The sequence below is a fragment of the Onychostoma macrolepis genome, chromosome 18, assembly GCF_012432095.1.
Source record: "Onychostoma macrolepis isolate SWU-2019 chromosome 18, ASM1243209v1, whole genome shotgun sequence".
NCBI classification, from domain to species: Eukaryota; Metazoa; Chordata; class Actinopteri; order Cypriniformes; family Cyprinidae; genus Onychostoma; species Onychostoma macrolepis.
The window spans coordinates 20543424-20570368 of NC_081172.1; the positions used below are offsets into that span (position 1 = coordinate 20543424).

At 38.5% G+C, this 26945-nt stretch overlaps 1 protein-coding gene across 3 annotated transcripts in view; it reads left to right on the forward strand.

The window, feature by feature from the left end:
- Positions 1-547: 547 nt before the first annotated feature.
- Positions 548-26945, forward strand: part of cd151l (CD151 antigen, like) — a 47979-nt gene continuing 21581 nt past the window's right edge. The window contains exons 1-3 of one of the 3 annotated variants that reach the window (XM_058752264.1): positions 550-801; positions 1800-1883; positions 17111-17302. In XM_058752264.1, the coding sequence (XP_058608247.1) occupies positions 1800-1883; positions 17111-17302 (276 nt within the window). In that variant the 5' untranslated portion in view covers positions 550-801. Of the gene's footprint in view, positions 802-1799; positions 1884-17110; positions 17303-26945 lie in introns of all 3 variants that reach the window. The other 2 variants (XM_058752266.1, XM_058752265.1) reach the window with 2 other exon arrangements.

Consider the following 26945-nt stretch of genomic DNA (forward strand, 5'->3'; position numbering starts at 1 on the left):
TTTGAAGGGTGTAGGCCAGGGCATTACTATTCCAAGCGTTTGGAACTCGCTTGGCGAAGGGAATAACGGACAAAATGTTACCTTGACAACGCTGTGCATGCATGCAGCATTCAGTGCTCCAACAGTTGTTGCAAATAAATATTTCTTCTTATTGTTATTATTTTATTCAAATACTGTCTAATTGTTTCTTATTTACTATTAAATGTTTTCAAACTAAACTTGCTCTGTCTTAAATCAATACAGTCTTAAATCATATTTTTACTTACGTTTGTATGTAAAGTCAAAATAAACCCCAACTTTGCTTTAAAATGCATGCAAGGTCTCCTAAGTGAAGATCACATGATCACAAACGGAAATCACTTCTGTGAAGTGACCATGGCATGTTCCCTTCACTAAGGGACTTCTGGAAGTTGTTCACTTTCGTTTGGAACGTCCCTACAAATGGCGCCCCCTTCCCGAAGTGCCCTTCAAGGGCGCAAAAAAGCCGTTTGGCATTCGCCCTTAAACATGGTGGAATCCAACGCGGCGTGACGTAGGGTGTGACATTTTGTGGCACCTGGCAACCCTGCTAACTAGGGTGGAGCTCCTTGCAACTTTTTTTCTGGGCATGTTGCGTTTCTGCAGTTCGTTCTGAAGGGGGAAAAAAAGGCAAGCTGGCCGATGTATTAAGCGTGATAAGGTTCTTTCTTTCTTTTCTTTTTGCTTTTTTTTTTTTTTAAATGAGGACCGATTCTTACTTTTTTTTTATATATAGTAGTATTCCTCTGTTTGGCTGCCCTTGTGTGACATCAGCTAATAAAGGTAAAATTTAAACTCTTTGAAAAATGTTCGTAGGTGTTTATGGAATTAGCTGTCGAGGTCGAAAAATCTGATCACTAATACACAGAATTAGGGGACTGAACAGATTCTAATGATAGCGCTGCAGTGTAGCGTTTACTTGATTTCTAGGCTAGGCTGGCATTGTGTTGCCGCTGTAGATGTCAACAACCAAAGAAAATAGGACTGAGATTAGTGATTTACAAAGTCAGAAAATAATCTGAATAAATAAACAACGCTAAAATACATTCTCATGAAAGCTCTTAATGCGAAAATTATCGACTGTCAAATGAAAGTTGGTTAAGTGTATTATAAATGTGCGTCGAAACGGTTTCTGAGGCTGATTAGGAATGACATAATACAACTCTGTTTATTTTTGCAATTTAAAGAGTTTATGGAAGTTTGAAATTTCGAATTCAGCCTGGCTTGTGCTACGTTGAGGTAGCGATCTAGTTGAGTATCATTCTGAACATGTTCAGACAGGTGAGTGACCAGTCAGTTGTGTCACACGCTACTTCATTTAGTGAGCATTATTATTAGTTCTTACAAATGTTACAACTGTGAAATTGAGTATTTATTTCGAAATTAATCTAATCCATGTACTATATGCAGTTTTGGTCTTTCAGACATGTAGAATTAGCTGGAGCAGTATTGTACCACAGTATTGTCTTTTAAGGGCATCTTAACTCTTTATAATTTGTGTGTGTGTGTATCAGTCGTTGTTGTGAACATCTGTGTTTGGCGTCAGATAAACAAATACATCCAGACACATTCATCACGTGTCAAAGTATTTAACAGTTCTGTTTCAGGAGCATGCAAACCCTGAGAGTAAACAAGACAAGAATAAAGGTTTTTTGGTGTTAACTTAAGATTTGAAAAGACAAAAATGAAAATACTGTGCACAATCACAAAACCACAGCATATTTAGCCCAAAAAATGTGTTCAGTTGCTTTTAGTTTATCTCTGTGCTTTTTCTTCATCAGATGGGGGCAAATAAAGAGAAGAATGAAACATGCGGGACCATTTGCTTAAAATACCTGCTCTTCACCTTCAATTTCCTTTTTTGGGTTGGTATCTGTTACATCTGATGGTCTATTTAAAAGTATATGTAAGCAAGGCATAACTCAAGTTTACTTTTTCATCTCAGTTATGCTGGGTACACATCACAAGATAATCGAGCTGATTTTGGGCCAATTTCTCCCCTTCCGACAATCCTAGGTAATCTCCCGATTATCTTGGTGGTTCTAAAGATTATTTTATTAGATTTTCCTGTGGTGTGAGGTGTGTTAAGAGTGACTGAATCCGCTCGGAAGAACATCGGAGGCGCCCCAATCGCGAATTGTAAATATTCAACATCAGAAACCCTGATGTGTGGGGGGAACCCCGAGGACACCACACACTATAGGAGCAAAACGTTTAAATGTAGGATTTTTTTGTCCTCATTTTGAAGATCTTATAAGATTTTAAAATTTTTAGTGTGTACCCAGCATTAGCAGTAGCTTCTATTATCTTCGAACACATTCAATGCACTTTCAGTGTGAAACACACATTATCGGTGAGTCAATAATCAACATTCACCTTCCAGACTAAATTCTAAATATCACCTTTAATATTCATCAGCCAGTTTTCAGACCATTTTATTTTGCTTTACAGATTCACTTCCACAAGTTCAGTGGTTCAAATTTGGCTGAATATTGGATTTGCAAGAATAGCAGTAAAATACTGATACATATTCTCCATCTGCTGTTAGTCAGCCTCACAAACAGGTGGTGTAAGTGGGTGTTGTTGAAGACCAAAGCAAAAGGCAGAGCAAGCCATTGATTCATTCACAAAAACTGATTTGGAGAAATTGAGCAAGCAGTAAGTGTATTTTATGATTATCAGGGCCAGTATATGCAGAAAAGCTGATTAATTTGCGTATAATTCAGTGTCTTTCAGTGTTGGACAAAGTACATAAAATCAAGTACTAAGATGTTAGCGACAGCAGAACCCATTAAAGACAACAAAGACAACAGAACCCATTAAAATCAGTAGCCACTTTTCCACTGTCGGGCTAGTGTGAGCCAGTGCTTGAAACGGGCTGGGCGGGGCTAATAGCCTCAGACCTATAGCACCGAGTCAAAAATCACGATGCGTTTCCACTGTGGGCCCAGAATCTGCGCTGTGCTGAGCTTCACTAAAACCCGCCCTTTACACACCTCTCAGGAACAACATCACGCAACCCCATCATTTCACCAACAAAGAGAAGTTATCAGAAAACTAATAAGAAATAAGTCACTGGAACTAGTGCGATCACAAAACAAACATGATAAAAATGGTCGTTTGTTTGCATGTTTTGTTAAAGATTTAAATCCAAAAGCATCAATATTTACAATAATAAGCGATACGTTGATCATAATGAATTCATTTTGAAAATTAGTCACATGGTGACTAAAGCAGTATGAACCGCTATTTCACAATAGAAAGAGGACAAATACCCTACTTATTCAGTCGAGTCTGTTTCTGTTTATTTATATTATAGTCACAGTATACATCACATTTAGAATGATCATTTCTATTTTTTTTTTCCATCAAAAATACGACCTGAGTAGCAGAGGAGTTCCCGAACAAAAAACATTATTATATTTTTATGACATACGCGGAGCGTAGATAAGACGAGACTTATGACAGATAAAATATGTTGCTAAATAAATACAAGAGTGTGATAGAGAATGAAAAGCTGACGTCTGATTTCTTCAAGCGGTCATATTTACCATGTTTACTATGGTAACGTTAATGGCTAGTGTGCGTCTTTTGCATCGCTTATAAATATTTCTGCCTTGTATGGTGATCATAATCCAGATCAGATCACGTTATTTCAAGCACTCGCTGCTGTCTGAAAGTGAGTTTTGAGCTAAAATTATTTAAAAAGTCTTTAATGTTGGCGTTATAGCTGTTAACTTTATGAAATCATCCGCGAGCTGGCACTCTCCAGACACTCCTCTAGCCCCAGCTGGCGCACTTTGGCCCAAGGTTTTTGTCGGGCCAAAAAACCCTGGCCATTGGCTCCGAAGAAGTACCGAAGAGGCACAATCAAGCCCTGGAAGTGACAGTGGAAACGCGACTGGACATGGCATGCACTAGCACGCCTGCTTTTGGCCCAACAGTGGAAATGCGGCTAGTGATTCTGTCTATACTGGGTGTGGCGCAACACAACCCAAGAGTAAACTGATGCTCAGTTATATACTCTTACATAGGGTTGGGTATCGAGTTTGATACTTTTTAGGCACCAAATTACCTCGATACCATCGAGTATCGAAAAACGTCTTGTCGTTTGGTACCAAATTTCGATACCTAAGGGGTTAATCTCATCAACGTCAGTGAGCCAATAAGCCTGCAGCACTAGGTGTGTTCGACTAGAAGCGATGCGGCACAGCTTGATCAGTGTTTGACATCCGCGAGAACGATTCGAAAGCGTACGGAGCAGTCTGCTCTCTATATCGCGCGATTTTGTTTACTACACGCAGACTGAAGCGTGCGTGACGCTCATGGTGATTTCAGCGTCTGCCATCTCACTAAATGAGGACATAAACACATGAACAACATCTCCAGAAGTGCTCTGAGAGTCACTTCATGAGCATTTTACTGTTTGATTTGAGTAAAACTAGCGTCAAATCATATACACACAGAACTGTAAGGTATTCACAGCAACCCATCAAAATAAAAGTTTGGTTTAACTTGGAAGACACTGCGGCAGAAATACATTACTATTGTTCAGCAGAATGTACATACTGCTACTACTAGGCTACTATTAAAATTATTAAAACTTTATTTTTTTTAAGTAATGATCACACATTTCTTCCATGTTTTAATTTTAATAGTAAACCCCCTTTGTTTGCCAAAATAAATAAATAAACTTTGATTTTCAATAATTTAAAGATAAATGAAATGAATGTTTTACGCCGTCATTTGAAAACCAGAACACAGAATTTCTGAGGTAAAATAAAGCATTTCATAAGGCTATTTTAAGAATAAATTTGAATAAACTAAGTTTTTATGCATTCAAATAATTAGACATACTACACCAGAATTTAATAACAATAAAACATATGGTGAAAGAAAATAAAACATCCACTTATGAAAGTGGATAAAGATTTTCAATTTCTTGAAGTCTTTAACAACCTAGAATAAATGAATAGAAAAATTATTCTGTCTGATCTATGCGTTTTAAAACGAACACGCACTAGTGTAAATGTAGCCTAACAGATGTGTACACTGAAAACTATTTGAACTTTATTAAAATTATTTGCACTGATTTATTGTTGGATATATTTTGTTCCTTTGTGCAGTAGCTCAGGAGATGAGGCTTTGAGTCTGTATAAATCTCAACAAGCTTGAAAAATAACACCAAAGTTTTTTTGAGATAATGTATTCTTGTTAAAACTGATTTCATAAAATTGGTATTGAAAAAAGTATAGTTCAGGAGCCGGTATCGAACTCAAGGTATCGGTATTGATATCGATAACGAAAATTTTTAAATGATACCCAGCCCTACTCTTACATGCTTGATCAGCTTTTCCACATATACACTGGTCCTGATAATCATACCTCTTGCTCCATTTCTACAAATCAGTTTTTGTGACTAACAGCAGCTGGGCCCGTATGTATAAAACTTCTCAGAAATGCTCTGAAGAATAGTCTTAAGCTTTGACTTAAGTGTCAAAAGATTTTAGTAAAAAGTAGGACTTTTCTGAGAGTAGGAGACTTTTATAAAGAAGCTAAAAGCAACTTTCAGTGAAGTCTAAGACTGATGTAACACTTAAGTGTTGTGAACTAAAGACTACAATGATGTCAACACAAAATGGCTGACCTCAACCTCTGAATCAGTCAATAGTGAGCCTGCTCATGTAAAGTCACAGCAGCACAACACCAATAATTTAATGTAACTACAATAAAAATCATTTAATTAAGACACTGAGATATTTTAATATTTAAATGTATTTTTTTTAAATACTTTGCATTCTGCAAAACTATCAAAAATTATTACTGATGCTTTGTTTTTGGTATGTCTCCTCATTTACAGTTGGAGCAATGATGTTCCATCAACTCCAGGAAAGCCCACAATCCTCATAAAAGTGGCTTGTTTTTGCAATATGGTTTGGCGGTCAGTTGGAAAGTCAATAAACTGCCATATAGTGGCCAAAGTGATGTCCGGCATAGGAAATTTGACATCTTTACCCTCAATTTAAAAAAGTTGTTTTATTTGTGATGATAATGCAATGAAACATGCCAAATTGTGCGGTCATAATTTTTGGCCATGCTGTCATACAAATAAATTATGAACACATGCAAAAACAAGAGGACCAATGAAATGTAAATAACTTATGTTGTAGTCAGTGTGCCAATGTTGCCAATTTAGTGATTTTGTCACTAGATTTAGTGACTTCCTCACCCCTTTAGAGACTTTTTTCAAAAGCCTAGCAACAAAATCAATTTCTTGGACAAACCTTATCTACATTCCGAGACTCTCCCATGATATCATAATGGTGAGTTCACTGATCTATATAAATATAGATCAGTGAACTCACCTTTATGAAGTCATCTAGCAACATTAAGTGACCAGTTTTAGCTACAGTGGGGAAAAAAATTATTTAATCCTCTACTGATTTTATACAGGTGCATCTCAATAAATTAAAAGTTAATTTATTTCAGTAATTCAACTCAAATTGTGAAACTCGTGTATTAAATAAATTCAGTGCACACAGACTGAAGTAGTTTAAGTCTTTGGTTCTTTTAATTGTGATGATTTTGGCTCACATTTAACAAAAACCCACCAATTCATCTCAACAAATTAGAATACTTCATAAGACCAATAAAAAAAAAAAAACATTTTTAGTGCATTGTTGGCCTTCTGGAAAGTATGTTCATTTACTGTATATGTACTCAATACTTGGTAGGAGCTCCTTTTGCTTTAATTACTGCCTTAATTCGGCATGGCATGGAGGTGATCAGTTTGTGGCACTGCTGAGGTGGTATGGAAGCCCAGGTTTCTTTGACAGTGGCCTTCAGCTCATCTGCATTTTTTGGTCTCTTGTTTCTCATTTTGCTCTTGACAATACCTCATAGATTCTCTATGGGGTTCAGGTCTGGTGAGTTTGCTGGCCAGTCAAGCACACCAACACCATGGTCATTTAACCAACTTTTGGTGCTTTTGGCAGTGTGGGCAGGTGCCAAATCCTGCTGGAAAATGAAATCAGCATCTTCAAAAAGCTGGTCAGCAGAAGGAAGCATGAAGTGCTCCAAAATGTCTTAGTAAACGGGTGCAGTCACTTTGGTTTTCAAAAAACACAGTGGACCAACACCAGCAAATGACATTGCACCCCAAATCATCACAGACTGTGGAAACTTAACACTGGACTTCAAGCAACTTGGGCTATGAGCTTCTCCACCCTTCCTCCAGACTCTAGGACCTTGGTTCCCAAATTAAACACAAAACTTGCTCTCATCTGAAAAGAAGACTTTGGACCACTGGGCAACAGTCCAGTTTGTCTTCTCCTTAGTCCAGGTAAGAAGCCTCTGACGTGGTCTGTGGTTCAGGAGTGGCTTAACAAGAGGAATACGACAACTGTAGCCAAATTCCTTGACACGTCTGTGTGTGGTGGCTCTTGATGCCTTGACCCCAGCCTCAGTCCATTCCTTGTGAAGTTCACCCAAATTCTTGAATCGATTTTGTTTGACAATCCTCATAAGGCTGCGGTTCTCTCGGTTGGTTGTGCATCTTTTTTTTCCACACTTTTTCCTTCCACTCAACTTTGTGTTAACATGCTTGGATATAGCACTCTGTGAACAGCCAGCTTCTTTGGCAATGAATGTTTGTGGTTTACCCTCCTTGTGAAGGGTGTCAATGATTGTCTTCTGGACAACTGTCAGATCAGCTGTCTTCCCCATGATTGTGTAGCCTAGTGAACCAAACTTAGAGACCATTTTGAAGGCTCAGGAAACCTTTGCTGGTGTTTTGAGTTGATTAGCTGATTAGCATGTCACCATATTCTAATTTGTTGAGATTGAGTGAATTGGTGGGTTTTTGTTAAATGTGAGCCAAAATCACAATTAAAAGAACCAAAGACTTAAAGGTCCCATGGCATGAAAATTTCACTTTATGAGGTTTTTTAACATTAATATGAGTTCCCCTAGCCTGCCTATGGTCCCCCAGTGGCTAGAAATGGCGATAGGTGTAAACCGAGCCCTGTGTATCCTGCTTCGCCTTTGAGAAAATGAAAGCTCAGATGGCCCAATCTGGAATCTTCCCTTTATGTCGTCATACGGAGAAAGGTTACCTCCCCTTTCTCTGCTTTGCCCGCCCATGAGAAAATGAGCTACTACCGTGCGACGCGAGCGCAATATTTTTTTTTCCTCGAGAGACATCATGGCTTGCAAACGAGCAAAGCATGGCAGTTGCTCAGAATTTGGATGTACAAATGAACACCAAAGTATTTTTTTAGTTCCTTCATCCGAGCCTATGGCTAGCATTAGCTACATGATGATAACTGAAACAGCATACATAAACAAACCAACTAAAGTACCGTATCCAGACACAATATTTTAAACTAACCATTCGGAGACGTCCTGCTGTAGCCGCTGAGTTGCAACTTCTTCATCCGGTGCTTATCCATCCGGATCAGATTCTGGGTCAAAGTGAAAAGCTTGAATGACTGCGTGTCTATGAGCCATTGCGATACATCCACTGTCAACATTAGCGCATGGTAGCGCAAGCTGGTTAAGGCCACACCCCCACCCTCCACCTTGCCCCACCTCTCTCATCCTTAAAGCTACAGACACAGAATGGCACGTCCTAAGGAAAGCTCATTGTGGGACTGGCTCATAGTGGCTGAAATTTCAGGAAACAGACCTCAGATCCAGTATTAGGGACCACTTAGGCCTATATAAAAGCATCCAAAAAGCAGCATGTCATGGGACCTTTAAACTACTTCAGTCTGTGTGCATTGAATTTATTTAATACACGAGTTTCAAAATTTGAGTTGAATTACTGAAATAAATGAACTTTTCCACGACATTCTAATTTATTGAGATGCACCTGTACATCAGTAAACTCGCCTTTATGACATCATGGTATAGTCTCGGAATGTAGATAAGGTTTGTCTAAGAAATTGATTTTGTTGCTAGGCTTTTGAAAAAAAAGTCTCTAAAGGGGTGAGGAAGTCACTAAATTGGCAACACTGGCACACTGACTACAATATAAGTTATTTACATTTCATTGGTCCTCTTGTTTTTGCATGTGTTCATAATTTATTTGTATGACAGCATGGCCAAAAATTACGACCGCACAATTTGGCATGTTTCATTGCATTATTATCACAAATAAAACAACCGACTCTAAGCAATGCAATATGCTTACAAAATCTTGCAGCAATTGTTTTTTTTTGTTTTTTTTTTAAATTAAGGGTGAAGATGTCAAATTTCCTAGGCCGGATATCACTTTGGCCACTACAATATGGCAGTTTATTGACTTTCCAACTGACCGCCAAACCATATTGCAAAAACAAGCCACTTTTATGAGGATTGTGGGCTTTCCTGGAGTTGATGGAACATCATTGCTCCAACTGTAAACGAGGAGACATACCAAAAACAAAGCATCAGTAATAATTTTTGATAGTTTTCAGAATGCAAAGTATTTAAAAAATACATTTAAATATTAAGATATCTCAGTGTCTCATCAATCTCACTGAAAGTTGCTTTAGCTTCTTTATAAACGTTTCCTACTCTTAGAAAAGTCGTACTTTTTACTAAGAATGTTTTGACACTTAAAGGGTTAGTTCACCCCAAAATGAAAATTTTGTCATTAATTACTCACCGTCATGTTTAATTACTCACTCACTATGTTTCTGGACCTGGGAACATTTCAGTAGTGTTGCTGTCTATGGAGGGTCAGATAGCTCTCTGATTTCATCAAAAATATCTTAATTTGTGTTATGAAGATGAATGAAGGTCGTAAGGGTCTGGAACGACATGAGGGTGATTAATTAATGACAATTTTCATTTCGGGGTGAACTAACCCTTTAATTCAAAGCTTAAGACTATTCTTAAGAGCATTTCTGAGAAGTTTTATACATACGGGCCCTGATCTAATTTAGGATTTATTTTCAATGAAACAATGGTAGACTACAGCAGTGTTTCTCAAACTTTTGCTGCCATTCCCCACTTTGGAGGTAGGGAAGGGTTCTGAGCCCCACCTGTCCCCAATCGCCCCAACAAAATGGTAATAATCTAGGCTTTAAGTTTAACTGTTAAAATGTATTTTATTAACATCACATTTTACAAACAAAACATTAAATAACGGCATTAAAAACTTTCAAATAGAGAAAATAAAAGTGCAGTCAAGGTAAACATACCTATTAAGCTCACCAAAATCTACATTGAGACATTCTTAGTGTACAAGATATTGGTTTCAGTACAAAAAGTTGTTAAAATAAAATATTAATATCTGACACAAAAATATTTAATTTTATTTTAAATGACAAAAGCATTTAAATTCAGATATACAGTATCTCACAAAAGTGAGTAAACCACTCACATTTCGGCAATCATTTTAGTATATCTTTTCAAGGGACAATACTATAGAAATGAAACTTGGATATATTTTAGAGTAGTCAATGTGCAACTTGTATAGCAGTAAAGATTTACTGTCCTCTGAAAATAACTCAACATACATCCATTATTGTCAAAAAAGCTGGCAACAAAAGTGAGTACACCCTACGTGAAAACAGCTATACGTTGTTTAACCATGCAAAGCCACATGTCCTATTCATCATGTTCATGTTTTTGTCTGCTTGACAGGACCATACAAATTTGTGTATCTTGTTTTAGAGCAGTTAAAATTTGGTGCTTTGAGTACAATTCTCTCATACTGACCACTGGATGTTCAACATGGCACCTCATGGCAAAGAACTCTCTGAGGATATGAGAATGGCAATTGTTGCTCTCCACAAAGATGGCCTAAGCTATAAGAAGTTCAGTAACACCGTGGAACTGACTTGCAGTACAGTGGCCAGGGTCATACAGAGGTTTTCCAAGACTGGTTTCACTTGGAACAGACCTCGCAAGGGTCGATCAAAGAAGTTAGGTCCTCGTGCTGTGCGTCAGGTGCAGAAGCTGGCTTCAAAAAACAGACGCATGAGTGCTGCCAGCATTGCTTTAGAGGTTGCAGAAGTGGAAGGTCAGCTTGTCAGTGCTCAGACCATACGCTGCACACTGCAACAAGTCAGTTTGCATGGCCATCGTCCCAGAAGGAAGCCTCTTCTGAAGCTGGCTCACAAAAAAGCCTGCAAACAGTTTGCTGATGACAACCTGGCCAAGAGCATGAATTACTGGAACCATGTCCTATGGTCTGATGAGATTAAGGTAAACTTGTTTGGCTCAGATGGTGTCCAGCATATGTGGTGACGCCCTGGTGAGGAGTACCAAGAAAATTGTCTCTTGCCTACAGTCAAGCATGGTGGTGGTAGCATTATGGTCTGGGGCTGCATGAGTGCTGCTGGTACTGGGGAGCTGCGGTTCTTTGAGGGAAACATGGATTCCAACATGTGCTGTGACATTCTAAAGCAGAAGGTGATGCCCTCCCTTCAGAAACTGGGCCGAATGGCAGTTTTCCAACATAATAATGACCCTAAACACACCGTCAAGATGACAACTGCCTTGCTGATGCTGGAGTGGCCAAGTATTTCTCCAGACCTGAACCCTATTGAGCACATGTGGGGCATTCTCAAGCGAAAGGTGGAGAAGAGCCATGTGTCTAACATCCAGCAGCTCTGTGATGTCTTTGTGGAGGAGTGGAAGAGGATGCCAGCAACAACCTGTACAGCTCTGGTGAATTCCAAGCCCAGGAGGATTAAGGCAGTGCTAGATAACAATGGTGCCCCTACAAAATATTGACACTTGGGACACAGTTTTGACATGTTAAATTAGGGTGTAATCATTTTTGTTGCCAGTTATTTGGGCAATAATGGCTATATGTTGAGTTATATTTAGAGGACAGTAAATTTGTACCTCTATACAAGCTGCACATTGACTACTCTAAAATACAGGGTTCCCGCGGGTCCTTAAAAAGTCTTAAAAGGTCTTAAATTTACTTTATCAAATTTAAGGTCATAAAAAGTCTTATTGTCTTAATTATGATTTCAAGAGGTCTTAAATTTGGGTACAGACCAGAATCGCAATACAGCTTAATGTGATGATTAAACTTCAATAGGCTATAAATAAAATATGAGTGCTGCACGTTTCAAAGTCAGGTGCTGTGTTGCTTTGTGTTCTGGCGTTACCGGGGAAACCGTTCGAAAGCACCTCCTGCTGGCAGAGAATGCATCTGCATGTTCAATAGGGCTGTTGTGACTGTGGGTAGCCGGAGGCTGTAGTTTCAGAACTGGATTTCTAGGACCCTATAGTTTTTTTGTTTGTTTTTTTTTTTTAATTTAATTTTATTTATTTATTTTTTTGCGTGTATGTATTGTCAGGTCTTCCAGCCAGTTCTATCAAACCTTTACAATTAATCCAGAACGTGGCAGCAAGATTAATTTTTAATGAGCCAAAAAGAATGTGAGAGAGAATGAAGAACGTCACACCTATCTCTATTCTAATTCTATTCTTTAAAAAAAAAAAAAAAAACTAACACTAGCTTTTCTAATCTTTTTGTATTGTTTTCTTTTTATTTATTATACAATTAACAAAAGCAAAAAAGGCCTCTAACACTAGCTTGCTCTATTCTTTTTCTATTCTATGCTTTCTTTTTGTTTATTATATAATAAAAAAAAAATCTCTTGCTACATGTACTGCGTTAGGCTAAATGAGACTTGTTATAGCACTTGCATATTGCTCTTTTGTTGATTGCATCCATTGTCCTCATTTATAAGTCGCTTTGGATAAAAGAGTCTGCTAAATGACTAAATATTAGTGGCTCATACTATTTTATAGCACTTGGTATTCAATTCTGTATATTATTATTTTTAAGGAATTATGTAGTTATTTAATTCTATAGACTTAATTATTGTCCTAACCAACTCCTAACTCTAAACATACCCGTTGGTAACCCTCTTGAAATATTTAACCTAATTTATTTCAATATTCAATATATTCTGGTTTAAAATTCAGTTTTCTTGGAAAGTAGACTTGTGTCTGTGCGAGACTTCAGTTAATTAGCTGCAGCGCTTCACGTCTGATGTGCTGTTTGTTTGCATCTGTTTGTTTCTTTGTTTCTTTGTTTCTTTGAATCAGGTCTCCTCTGTTGGAATAGATGGTGCTGTCCCAAAAAATAGGGTCCTATGCAGTCCTAGAACTGCAGCCTCCAGTATTGCAGGAACATTGGGTTGTTTTTGTTCAGACCAATGCAAAAATCGACCCATGTTTTTACCCTGCAAACACACAGAGCTGTAAATGTGAACTGGTGGATCGATAAGGAGATAATTCATTATAAAAATCTAAACACTAAAATGTGTTTGTATGTTATTTAATTAATATGTGACCCTGGACCACAAAACCAGTCTTAAGTGTTTTTCAAAATTGAGATTTATACATCATCTAAATTAGCTTTCCATTGATGTATGGTTTGTTATGATAGGACAACATTTGGCCAAGGTACAACTATTTGAAAATCTGGAATCTGAGGGTGCAAAAAAAATCTAAATATTGACAAAATCGCCTTTAAAGTTGTCCAAATGAAGTTCTTAGCAATGCATATTATTAATCAAAAATGTACTTTTGATATATTTACAGTAGGAAATTTACAAAATATCTTCATGGAATATGATCTTTATTTAATGTCCTAATGATTTTTGGCATAAAAGAAAAATCAATCATTTTGACCCATACAATGTATTGTTGGCTATTGCTACAAATATACCCCATCGACTTAAAGGAACACTCCACTTTTTTTGGAAATAGGCTCATTCTCCAACTCCCCCAGAGTTAATAAGTTGAGTTTTACCGTTTTTGAATCCATTCAGCAGCAGGCGCAGTGATATTACGCAGCGCCTGAAAGTAGTCCCCAGCTATATTATAACTAGTTACCTAGCTGGGGACTACTTTCAGGCTCTGCGTAATATCACTGCGCCTGCTGCGGCCATGGTACGGCAGCAAAGTTCCTTGATTATTACGCCGGAATGAGAGTATAGTTCCTAATCATATCAGCCTAGAAAATCGCAACTTTTCATTTTCCGCCGGTCTTAGTACACGATATAACTACAGAAGAGTCAAGTTTTAAATAGGACAAATATCGAAACTCTTTGGTCATTTTTGAACGCGATGCTAGTGGTCTAATCGGATTCAATGATCTATGCTAAGCTATGCTAAAAGTGCTATCGCCAGACCCGGAGATCGGCTGAATGGATTCAAAAACGGTAAAACTCAACTTATTAACTCTGGGGGAGTTGGAGAATGAGCCTATTTCCAAAAAAAGTGGAGTGTTCCTTTAAGACTGGTTTTGTGGTCTAGGGTCACATATAATAATTTATTGATAATTGTTTAAATTAATATAATTAATACTTTTGACATCCATTTTCTTAAAAAAATGGTTTAAAGGCTGAAATGTGAAGTGTATAATTTTATAAAACTTTTTGTTTCGTGAAAACTTCTATCTGAACTGTAAATCATGCTTTTTACATTCATTTTACAGTTTACCATAGACATTGCCCTACCCTGCTCATATGGTATTAATTTTATTTGTGCAGGTCTTAAAAAAGGTCTTAAAAAGTCTTAAATTTGAGCTTAAAAATCCTGCAGCAACCCTGAAATATATCCAAGTTTAATTTGTGTAGTATTGTCCCTTGAGGAGATAAACTAAAATTGTTGCTGAAATGTGAGGGGTGTACTCACTTTTGTGAGAATTTTTGTGATACTGTACATTAAATTCAAAAAGTCCGGCTGTGCTTAATGGGTACATTTTTGTACCCTTTAAGCACACCCCTGTTCCCATTAAGCTCACATCATGTTTTATTTAAAATTCTTGTTTATTTTAAGGAAAATCTTTAAAGAATAATTGTAAAAATATATTTTTTTAAATATAATTTTTTTTTTAAAGGTACAAAGTCAATCACAAAAAAACAGAACACTAAAATCAAGCAACAATGCATTCAATTTGATCAGTTATATATTCATAAAGAAGTGTCATTTAAGCACATTGCAACATCTATACTAGTGCACGTTCAGCTAAGCAACACATTCAAAAATAATTTAAAACAAACCAATAAAACATTTAATTCATGGGGATGAACACAGAAACTAGCCTCATTATGAAACCTCTGTTTAAATGGATGTCAACTTCTCTGTAGTCTCTTAAGGCTGGAATACACTACACGATTTTTGTCCCGATTTTTCCACAGATGTACAGTCTGGAAAAGTTGATGCCAAAGATCAGAGCCAGTCTGCAGATTTGAGTTGACAGAATCCATAGAAAATCGATTAACTTAACTTAAAGTGACAACCATCAGTTAATATTTAAAGTCTGTTTATTAAGTATTTACATAGACGTTCATTGTGGAAGAGCTTAAAGAGAGCACACTGAGCTTAATTGGAGCAGCAACAATTTTTAATAAATTTAATGTAGTATTTATTAAAACAACCGTATTTGTGCTAAATAAATAGTCTAGGTCATGTATTAAGTTCATACATATTTTAATATGAACAACTATTAACAATATCTATGAAATTATACTTTTTCTTATTGATGTCACACTGAAGCTGTGTGATTTTCATAGTAGTGTACCCTTTAAGCTCACCTTAAAATAATATGGAATTTTTAAAAATTACAGCACTGTAAAACCACAGACCAGCAATAAACTGTAAATTTATAATATTGTGGATGTAAAGAACAAGCCAGTAATTCCTGTGAAGAAATGTTGCTAAAACTATCTTTTGGATCTAATGTAATTATTTCCCACATCCAAGTTCCAGGTTATAATATGCAAATGTCTGAACATTAATATCTAAATTTTACAATAAGTAGTGAAACGTACCCAAAATAAAGGCTTAAACATCTAAAAAACGCACATTTAAGGGGCTCCTCTTTTGGTGAAAGTTTTTAGACCGCTTTCAAAATGGCCGCCAGACAGTGTGAACATATGGAGACCCATATCTCAGTGTGCAGTGATCTGATTGACTTGAAATTACAGGAGGTATGTAGTAACAAACACATCAATTGGTTAAGACATCAAATAGGATAATACATTTTTTCCTTTTATAATCTGATCTCAAAAATGGAAGTGTGCTTAATGAGTACGTGAGCTTAATAGGTACGTTTACCCTACATTATCACTTGCATGAAATAAGACTTTGTTCAAAAGTTAATAATAATAATGCAATTGTGTTTGCATTTTGCCTCTAACATCAAATTCAGAAACAGAAAAAATAAAAGTGTGGACTAGTTGTGCTTTGCTTCATTTTGTCACTTTGCAAACTGCATGCAAAAAGAACAAACAAAATTGACAAAAAATGTATAATCTTATTCACTATCGCATATTTATCATTAGACTAAAAATATCAGACTGCGAGGAAAATGTCACATGGAACCATAGTAGCCTACGAGAATGATTTAACGTCGGAATGTTAATTGAAGTGGAACAGAAACTTTAATATGGAGAGGCGGTCTCCACATTGACGTTTTTGTTACGCTTCAATTAACATTCCAACGTTAAATCATTCTGTTCCACTTCAATTAACATTCCGACGGTAAATCATTCTCGTAGGCTACTATGGTTCCACGTGACATTTTCCTCGCAGTCTGATGTTTTTTTTTTAAGTAAGGCTTACATTTAAATATGTCATTATTTATTAACCATACAATCAAAACAAAACAAAGGAATTACCGGTAATAGAGATTGGCACAAAAATGTCCAAATTTCCTCCCATTTGTTGCGCCCCACTTGTCATGTCACTATTCCCACCAGTGGGACGCACACCACACTTTGAGAAACGATGGATTACAGCCATAGCCAGAAGTATTGGCAGTGAGTTTTTTGCAAAGTTTGCTGCTTCAGTTGTTGGGGTGTTAATTCACATTGTTTATAGATTATTCTTCAGATTGATAAGATGCGTTGCAAAAAATATTTAATAATAATAATTGCAACAAGCTTCATTGGCCAAAAAAGAAGGAAAAAAACTCAAATTTCACTGTTCACTGTCAACAAGGACAGCAAGGAAGCCATTTTTCTCAAAGAAAAACATCAAGGACAGACTGAAATCTGTAGGAAGTACAAGAATTGGACAGCAGAAGACTATACCCTTTGACAATTGACTTTGAATCTTTTTCCAGCTGGCAGGGGGTGCAGTGATGGCTGTGGGCATCTGGACGCTAGTTGAGAAGAGCGACTACATCAGTCTGCTGTCCTCAAAGATTTATGCTGTCTCTGCCTATATACTCATCATGGCCGGGGTGATTGTTATGGTAACGGGGATTTTAGGCTGCTGTGCCACCTTCAAGGAGCAAAGACGACTTCTGAGAGTGGTGAGGAACACATTTAAATGATTATTTGCTCTAGAGGACTGTTTAGGGTTGTGTTTCTATTTTCTAATGCTGTATGTTGCTCCGCATGAATAGATATGCATGACTGCCTGTCAGATCAGTTTAGAGTGTGAACAGAGGCCAAAAGAGGTTAGCATATGCTCTGGTTACTGACGTAACCTCGGTTCCATGAGATAAGGGAACGAGTGTTGCATATGGGAATTAGCTCCTGTTTTACCCTGATATAAGCCTGATTTGTTTACGTTTGTGTTTCTGCACAAACCAATAGTGCTTTAGCCCTATATAAGTTGACTCGGAGCGTCATTTCACCAGAATCATTTGACTGAAACGACAGTCATTGATTCACATGCAGCATATAGCTATATATATTCCCTTATCTCTGGGAACCGAGGTTACGGTCAGTAACCAGAATGTTCCCTTTCAAACGTTCTCTTCACTTTGCTTTTGGGGAAAGCATCCAATCACGCCATGCTATGAGCAGATACAGAGCAGCCTGCTCCGCGAGCCCAGTCTTTGGGCCCTTGGCTCATGACTGAACACCAGTCACTGAAGACTGACCACTTAAGGGTGTAGAGACGTCTTGTAGATGGAGCTCTAGCCTCTAAAATGGTATCAGTGACTCTCGTGGGGAGCTGGCTAGGCTCCCATCGAGGGGCCAGACATGGAGGCTCTTGCTGGGGGTGCCAAATTCTGTTCTGCGCTTGCAAGAAAAGGTCTCTCCTCAGAGATATTGGCCATGGGGCTGCCGACAGCAGCTGAATCATCTCCGGGAACCAAACTTGGTTCCTCCAGAGCGGGGCCACAAGGAGGAGAGAGCATTTTGTTTCCCTGACTTGCGTGATAACCTGAGGAAGCAGGGCGATTGGAGGGAAGGCATACAGACGGGTGTTGGGCCAGAACATCCCGCTGTATTGAGAAATGGATTGGGCAGTGACAGTTGTCTTTGGAGGTGAAGAGATCTACCTCTGCCTTGCCAAAGACTGACCAAATCATCTGAACCAACTGGGGATGTAGTCCGAATGCCGGATTGCCCTCGTACAGAGCGCCCCAGCCCGAGCTTGAAGCATCTTTAGAGAATGAAAATGTGAAATCCCAAGTTTACAGCAATATGTGCAATTGCATAGACCTGAACAAGCATCAATCACTTAATTAACCCTCGCATTGAGTTTCTCAATGAGGCTAAAATTTATATTAAATGCACCAACTCAGCAAGAATCTGGAGTTTGTACTTGCTTGCGTTGCCTTTGTGTTAAGGGATTCCCTTTGGTCGTCGTTGTTGCAGAAAGGGGGTTTCCCAAGGTTGCTGATTGGCTGACAGTTCAGTGGTCGTTCGTAGTGAAGCCTTGGGAAGCCAATGGTTGGGCGTTGGCTGAAGATGCGGAGTTGGTCTGGTAGAAGTTTGAGGCGGTTGCAGTCGGAGCTGGACTTTGCGGCAAACTTAACGAAACGAGAAAATAAATTAAAGTAAAAGAATAAAATGTAACGAGACTAGGTGGTTTTTCTTCTCATCGTGGTAGCAGCTGGCATGTAGGCCAGAGCATGCTCAAAGAGCGCTAAAAAGCAGCGTCTAAACGCGTGGCAAAAGGCAAAAGCAAAAAGAAGAGAAGAGAGGCAGAAGAAAGTTTGATGGTGTCCTGAATTTTTAAACTCTGCTTTTGGACACATCCCAACTGGTGTGTTGATCAATTAGATATTATCTTAGCTCGGGGTGTTGCCCTGTTTCTCCTTTCAATCCATAAATCATGTTAACTTGTCAGTCACATGGTCTGAACTCTCTTGTAGAATATAATTTTGGACATGATTTCTATAACAAGACTATAATACATTTGACAGAATTGATTAGAAGAAACGTTTAAAGCATGATTTTTCAAACCCATACATACCAAATATGAGTCCTTAAGCTATTCAATAGTTATTAAAAAGACATACACAATATGTGATTATAACATGATAGTCAATTGTGTGGGTTACATACATGATATGGAGTTATGCATAGAAATGATTAGCTGCTCATAAGTCCTTTTAAGATGATTTTAGGTGCATAAGGAAAAGACAGCCTCTGTGTAGTTCTGTGTAGAACATAGGGCAACAAAGGAATTTCAGTCTGTTCTGTGTCTTGGGTGGGGGGACCCAGGACTTGGATAAAATTTCAGGCAGGGAAATCTCACACTCATCCAGGCCATCCCATGCACCCACAACAAATTCTGAAACCACAGACAACCCTATTTTTTTGTATGGCCATCACATTAAAAAAAAAAAAAAAAAAAAGCTTTCAAACCTTTGGCTGGGGCCATGCTAAATAATGAAAGGTTCCCTTTTTAACTGCACCTTCACTTCATTTTCCATGACATCTCTCTGCATCTCACTTTGTGTGGGATTACTTTTTTTCCACTAATTTTCTTGTACCTGTCACTTTTCCCATCAGCCATATACTGTTATGAAGAACTGTCTCCACCTTGTTGCAAAACAACCACCTCATTGTGTTCTGTTTGCAGTAACATCAATTTAGTTTAGTTCAATTTAAAGTATCACATCAGGGCTCCAGACTGTGACTAAAACGGTCATTTTGTGAGTCGTATTTTTGCTGAGGTCACCACTGGTGACTATATAAATTTACATGTTATGATTTAAAAATTGCCATTTAATGCCTTTTTTCCCACTTGTTTTGTGATCACATCATTTGCTATGTTGACGTAATAAACTGAGAGGATGCAGATCAAAGTTTTAGTGGAAAAAACAGCAGTGCTGATGGCACACCTGCTAAAAGCAGCTCAGTTGTGCTGCGTGAGAGAGATGACGGAGATGTGCAAGTAAAAGTGCAGAAAAGCAGTGTCTATTTCGTGCACTACTTGAACAAACTACAACAGGTAAAGCTGTCAGCTGTGTGGACATTAACAATATAGTTAACTGTAACAAAGTCAATGATCAGGAAGGAAGAGGTCAGCTTGTATTTGTAACCTGGCTGCCTTAAAATGTTGTGTTAAATAAGCTAAAAAAAACTTTTGTTGTTTAAACATATGTTGGAGTTCCTTAAACCTATAATTAATAGTTGGGTTAACAAAGGTGAAGCTGAATCAACTTTATACTTTGTCTAACCAACAAGTTTTTAGTTAGCCCGACAAGACAGTTGTGCTAACCTAAATCTAAGTTGAAACAACATAAAATTAGTCAGACCAACAAACGTTTAGTTGTTTAAACTAAGCATTTTGTTGAATAAACTTATAATTATAAGTTGTGCAAGCTAAATACAAATTGGCTAAACTAAGCATCTTGTTGAGTTAACTTATTTTTTTAAGGCAGCCAGGTAACTTTTTCAAGAATAGTTCATCTTACTTGTAATGTTAAGTTCATTCAACTGGCTGAACTATGTAATTTGCCCACACAACAAATTTCTATTTTCTAACAGTACTTCAGAAAAATGGCTCATGGACATTGAAGAACATGCAGAATGCTATTTTATTTGATTTTAAAATTGACAGTATCCTACTTAGGATGTTTTAATTCTCAACACAATAATGCTATCTTTAAAAAACATAGATGAACACTGACATTTAATTTCTTTGGAACAATTGCAGTAAATATCTACATTCCTTTCACTAATGCACATTTAATCAAAAGAACAGATGAGTAATTCTGAAATTTTCCATTTCAATCTAAGTCAGAAGTTAGAACATGCATCAAAGTGCATTCAAAATTTAAAAAATGCCATAACATGACAAAAAATGTGTGTTGAACAAAGTGCAAAAACCAACCAAAAAGCCTACTTTTTGTAGAGTAGCATGTTTCGTAGCCCGTACACACGTGAAGAACAGCTGCTCCCACCAATGTTCGTGCAAAGTTTTGAGAACATCAGAACTGTACTGTGTTTTGTTAATGTAAAGAAGACCCATCAGGAGCACAAATGCTTTCGGGACGCCACATAAATCAATGGCAACAAGACACTCTTCCAAAATGATAGCAACGTCATTGGTTTATTTTGGAAGCACCTCCCATTGCTCCCCCTCAGTCACAATCAAGATGCCCATGTCATCTCAATTCATGAGATGGCTGAAAAAAAAACAACAAAAGAAGAAATTCTTTACATTTATAAAAATGTACTACTGTACATTACTTCAACTACAGTAATACATTGTTAAAAATATTCAATAACAACAAGCAGAAATAAAGAGGCCAAGTAAAAAAAATTTTTAAACAAAAGTTGCAAATTACATGAGCATGGCTAGGCGTATCAGACCAACTGCAACAAGTACTGCTATTTCAAGAATATAAGGGTGCTTTAACACTATAGTACTTTTGGTGTGCACCTATTTTAACGATATCTTTACTACCTTTACCTTAAGATCTTGAAGGTCTTATAGGTTTGGAACAACATGAGGACAAGTAATTAAAGAGAATTTTTATTTTTGGGTGAACTATCCCTTTAACCGTGAAATAACCTTTAAACATGAATCCCCTATAAAATTACATTTCAGTTACTCTGTGTTTAAAAAGTTTCCTGCCACTGATGCATGGTAATGGTTAAAACATGCAGAAACAATTTTTACCTGCAAAATGCACAAACAACTAACACAACTCTTAGTAGAAATACACAACACAATACTGAACGCTTGTAAATACTAATATATATATATATATATATAGAGAGAGAGAGAGATAGAGAGAACAGAAATGCAGAATATAGAAATGACAGAATTACAGAAAAAACTAAAATAAATAAAATCTAATGTAAAATGACATTAAAAATTACATTTTATGAATCACCAAGTACCAATTTCAGCCAAAAATGTTCTACTGAAAGAAAAAAAAGAAAAGAAAAAAAGTCACCTACACCTTGCAAATTTTCATTTTAGGGTGAACTATCCCTTTAACACTATATTGGCTTTATTTTAGTATTGTGACATTGTGTATCATGACATAGTAAGTGCTGTGTACTATATTGAAATCTTACGTGTTACAACTGCAGTTAAACAAGATTTCTTCTTTTATTACCGGGACCACATCACTGCAGTCTGATGGTGCTCATTTTGGTCACCCACAACAACTATAATGCCAAAAGACTTGTCCTTGATGAATTCCTCTTGAGAACCTGTGTGCTTTAATAAAAACAAAGGGAAGCGTTAAAATATGCCTTACAATATTAACAGTCACAGACTCCAATAAATATGTGCACTTATAAAGTAAATAAATTTATTTACAATTTGTCCAAGCTCTACAATGTGACAGTCATTCCCATTGTGTCTGCATAGCACTTTGATGGAATATCATCATATCATTCCAGAATATCATAAACATGGAAAATTCAGAAACATGTTAAAACAACACTATAAACAAAAATAAATAATCTTGACAAAGTCAAATGTCAATGCTAGTTTACGTTTCAATTACCAAAACCATATTTTACAATCCGGAAAAGGCTTTTAAATTACATAACACAGGAAATTAGAACAAAACATCAGAAAAGCTAATTTTACACATTTGTGATTATCCTTATCACAGGGCTTTTTATACAAGATATATGCCATTATTACTTTTCAAACCTTATACCGACCGTATATTCACGCAGCGTTGCCATGGTTCTGGTGAGGCACTTCAATAAATTAACTGAAAGAAGAGTTTGAACCTCATCTGAACCAAGATTATGTCAGGCAAATGCACGCTCTCCAAACGAACTCTAAGAGGTGCTCATTCGTTTCACTTATAACGTGCAGAAAAATGACAGTTTGAGCAGTAATCTTGTTTATTTCCTCTAATTTTAATCGTTCATAAGGTTATCTTTTTAAATTCCCGCCGTTCTAAATCCACACAGTTGTTCGTTGCGCTCCGTCTCGTGCTCTGTTTGAACGGTCTCTAATGCAGCACTGGGCTCAAATAATACATACCAAACAGTATATTCTCCAGATAAGTTTAGCTCAGTACCACATGGGAGAATATTTAGTTTAATAATTATATGAAAAATACTGTGGAACCGCGTGTATTTTGAGGCTTAAGACGAGTGTCGCGAAACTAATGCTGGTATCCATTTAACTACAAACTATGATGCTTTAAACCATACTTGTACTATTCTTAGACAACATATGTAATTGTACACATGTTAAACCAATTAATACAAATATTTACTTACCAAAAGTGTTGGTTTGAAAACATTTTCAAGCTCGGTGGAGAAGCTCATCAAGATGGCTGACGAACGTCTTCTTTCAAGTCTTCACAAGATCTCGCGATAAGTGACGTGATATCGTTATTAAATTGATTCAACACATTTTTTTAAGTTGAGGGGGCAAATGGCTAGTTTTGTCAACTTACAAACTAGTTGAGACAGTGAAAATGTAAAATTTTAAGTTGAATGAACAAATTAATAAACTGCAATTTGAGTCAACTTAAAAACATTAACTGAAACAACTAAACTGCGAAATACTTTTTTACAGTGCACAAACAAAAAGTCGCGCTACCAGCACTCAATATAACACGATGCATACGCAATATAAAGTTGGGCTCTCCCGAGCAATAATGGGTTCCAAGCCCGCACAGTCAGCAGTCTGTCTCTCTCTCCCTCTATGTCCTTCCCAGGTCCCTTTATGCTGTCTCTCCACGCCACTTACTGGAACAAGACACAGGTGTTTGTCATTTGCACTTGACCCACTTACTCACCACTCGTCTCCCAACTCTCTCACACGGCGCCCCAGCCTGTCTTGGAAGCATCTGTTGTAACAACAATGCATCTGGACACTTGCTCTAAGGGCACTCCTGCCCGTAGAAAAGAAATGTCCTCCCAAGGGATGATTGCACGGCGACACGACGGTGTGAGCCGTTGCGCCATGTCCATCTCGGGTCCCGGATACGAAACCAGTGCTGAAGCGGTCTCATATGCATCAGATCCAATGGCGTGACCGCGGCTGAGGATGCCATATGCCCCAGGAGCCTCTGAAAATCTTTGAGAGGGACCGCTGTTTTCCGCTTGAGAGCCGACATCGTAACCGAGTCCAGTTCTACACCGAGAAAAGAGATATACTGCACAGGGGAGAGTTTGCTCTTTTCCCAGTTAACCCAAAGTCCCAGGGAAGGGAAGGACTCTGTACTGATATGCTCGTCCCTCGAAGGCAAACCAAAGAAACGGTTTGTGCCTTGGTATGATTGAGACATGAAAGTACGCATCCTTCAGGTCTTTTGCCACGAACCAATCCTGATTTCTGGCACATGTTAATATGTGCTTGAGGGTTAACATTCTGAACGGAAGCTTGTAAAGGGTGCGATTCAGAACCCTCAAATCTAGGATCGGTCTGATCCCTCCGCCTTTCTTGGATACAATGAAGTACGGGCTGTAAAATCCCCTCTTCATCTCGGCTAGGAGGACAGGCTCGACTGCACCCTTCTGGAGAAAGGTTGCAACCTCTGCCTGAAAGACAGAAGCATTCTCGCCTCGAACTGAGGTGAACAGAATGCCTCTGTACTTGGGCGGCTGCCTGGCGAACTGAATCGCATAGCCAAATCGAATGGTTTTGAGAAGCCATCGTGAGGGATTGGAGAGGCTTAGCCAAGCATCCAGATACTCTGCCAATGGTCTCAGGGGAACCAGTTTCGATGTACCTTGGGCAGGGTTGCTGTGGCTGATCAGAGTGGAAGGTACAGTGGTAGGAGGTGAAACCTCCTGTAACACACACCGTACCTTGTCCATGGTACCTGTCACATGCGCCACCGACGGATGAGGGAACATGAGTTCGCCAGCATGTATCAAGTGGGCTAGGTGACAGATTTCCTGCATCTGAACGTGAGGGCACAGTGTCTGTGTCCAAGCAGGTTCTGATGCATGGTGTCAGCGTTTGGCCCTCGCACATGGGAGGGCCAATAACACTGTGTGTGTGACCCAGAGAAGAAGGAATCGACTGGCAGATGGCCAGTGTAAAGCCAGATCCACCTCCCGTCCCCCCAACGGATGTAGACCCGAGCTGGTCAGATAATCCCTCCTTCCTGGGCTGCCCATCACAGGAGCGCCTTGTAGCCTTACAAGGGTACTTGGTATCCTGTTACCGAGCTGGTGGTGCCACCTTCCTGTGAGAATTAGATCATTAATTGGTCTTGACTGCAGGCCCAGGCTATTGCGGGGCCTCGGCAGTCTTCGCAAAGGGGTGTCTCTGGCGATGAGCAGACGCCGTCTGCTTCCTAATCGTGGAGAACTGCTGAGCAAATTCTTCCATGATGTCGCCAAGAGACCAACCTGTGAATTGGGGGAATCAAGAAAGCGAACTTTCTCAGCATCCTGCATCCCAGCTAAATTGAGCCACAAGTGGCACTTCTGGACCACAAGTGTAAACATCGCCCTACCCAGAGCCTGCGCCGTGACTTCATAGAACAGAGGGCATAGTCAGTTGTCGAGCACAGTTCCTGCAACACCTCTGGGTCTGGACTACCCTCGTGTAGACCTTCTTTTTTTAACAATGCGCTTCTGGTCGTGTCCTCGCAAGCGGGACATAAACCATCTACGAGCGCTGTTTCAGCGTGAGCATAACCCAGCACTGAACACAGCACTCACGCCGGTCGTTTAGGAGAGATGTGAACCTGCACCAGAAGGACACGGATGGAAAGGTATGTTTGTCGACACGCATAATTCCACCCGTGCAGCTCTTTTAGAGAAATTGCTTTTAGAAGAAATTTGCTCGTAAAGCTCGCCACTGAAGCACCCAGGGGTACTCTCACGACACTTATCTGTGTATGAAAGGGAGAGACCGCTACCTGTGCCGTAGATCCAATGACGAGGAAATCAAGAGGTGAATGAGTGCTGCTTCTCACGAAGAGACGCTGCATCAGCTCCGAAAAACAGAACAAGTGAGCAGATGCTACGCTAGCTTATTTATACCTGGATATCCGGGTGTGGCCAGCTATGCAAATTCTGCACACCCAATTTCATTGGCCTTTTCTCAAAGATGTCAGAGGTGTTTGGGCTCCCAAGAGCGACCCCTAGTGTCGTACACTCGACACATCGCCGAAGTGAACGACACAAGTGGAACTAAGCTTCTGCTATGGCCATTCCAGTCCTCTGACCTGAACCCTATAGAAAATGAGTGGGGTGAACTGAAGAGAAGAAGCACGAACATGGAGCTGGGAATCTAAAGGGCCTGGAGTGATTCTGGATGAAGTAATGGTCTCTGATCTCTTGACAGGTGTTCTCTAACCTCATCAGGCATTATAGGAGAAAATTTAGAGCGGTTAAACTGGCAAATGGAGATTTCAAAAAGTATTGAATAAAAGGGTGCTGCTAATTGTGGCCAATGTGTATTAGAGAAAAACATTTATTTCATAATTATATTTCCCCCCCATTTTAAATTCTTATCCAATGAAAGGTTAGATTTTTGTGAATTTTTAAAATAAAAGTTCAAAAGAATTAACAATGCAGATTAATTTTCACAGCCTTCTTTGATCATATTTACCAAGGGTGCCGATATTTTTGGCCATGACTGTACACCTCGCCAGTTTAAACATACAAACACAAAAAGCTTAATTCAGCACCCGCGTTGTGTTCTGTGCGCATGTACACAAGAGAGACACGTCTCACAGCACTTGAACACCGAATTGAGTTTTGCCTCTTCTTGCTATTGAACCGACAAATACATACAAAATTGTCACAATAGTTTGC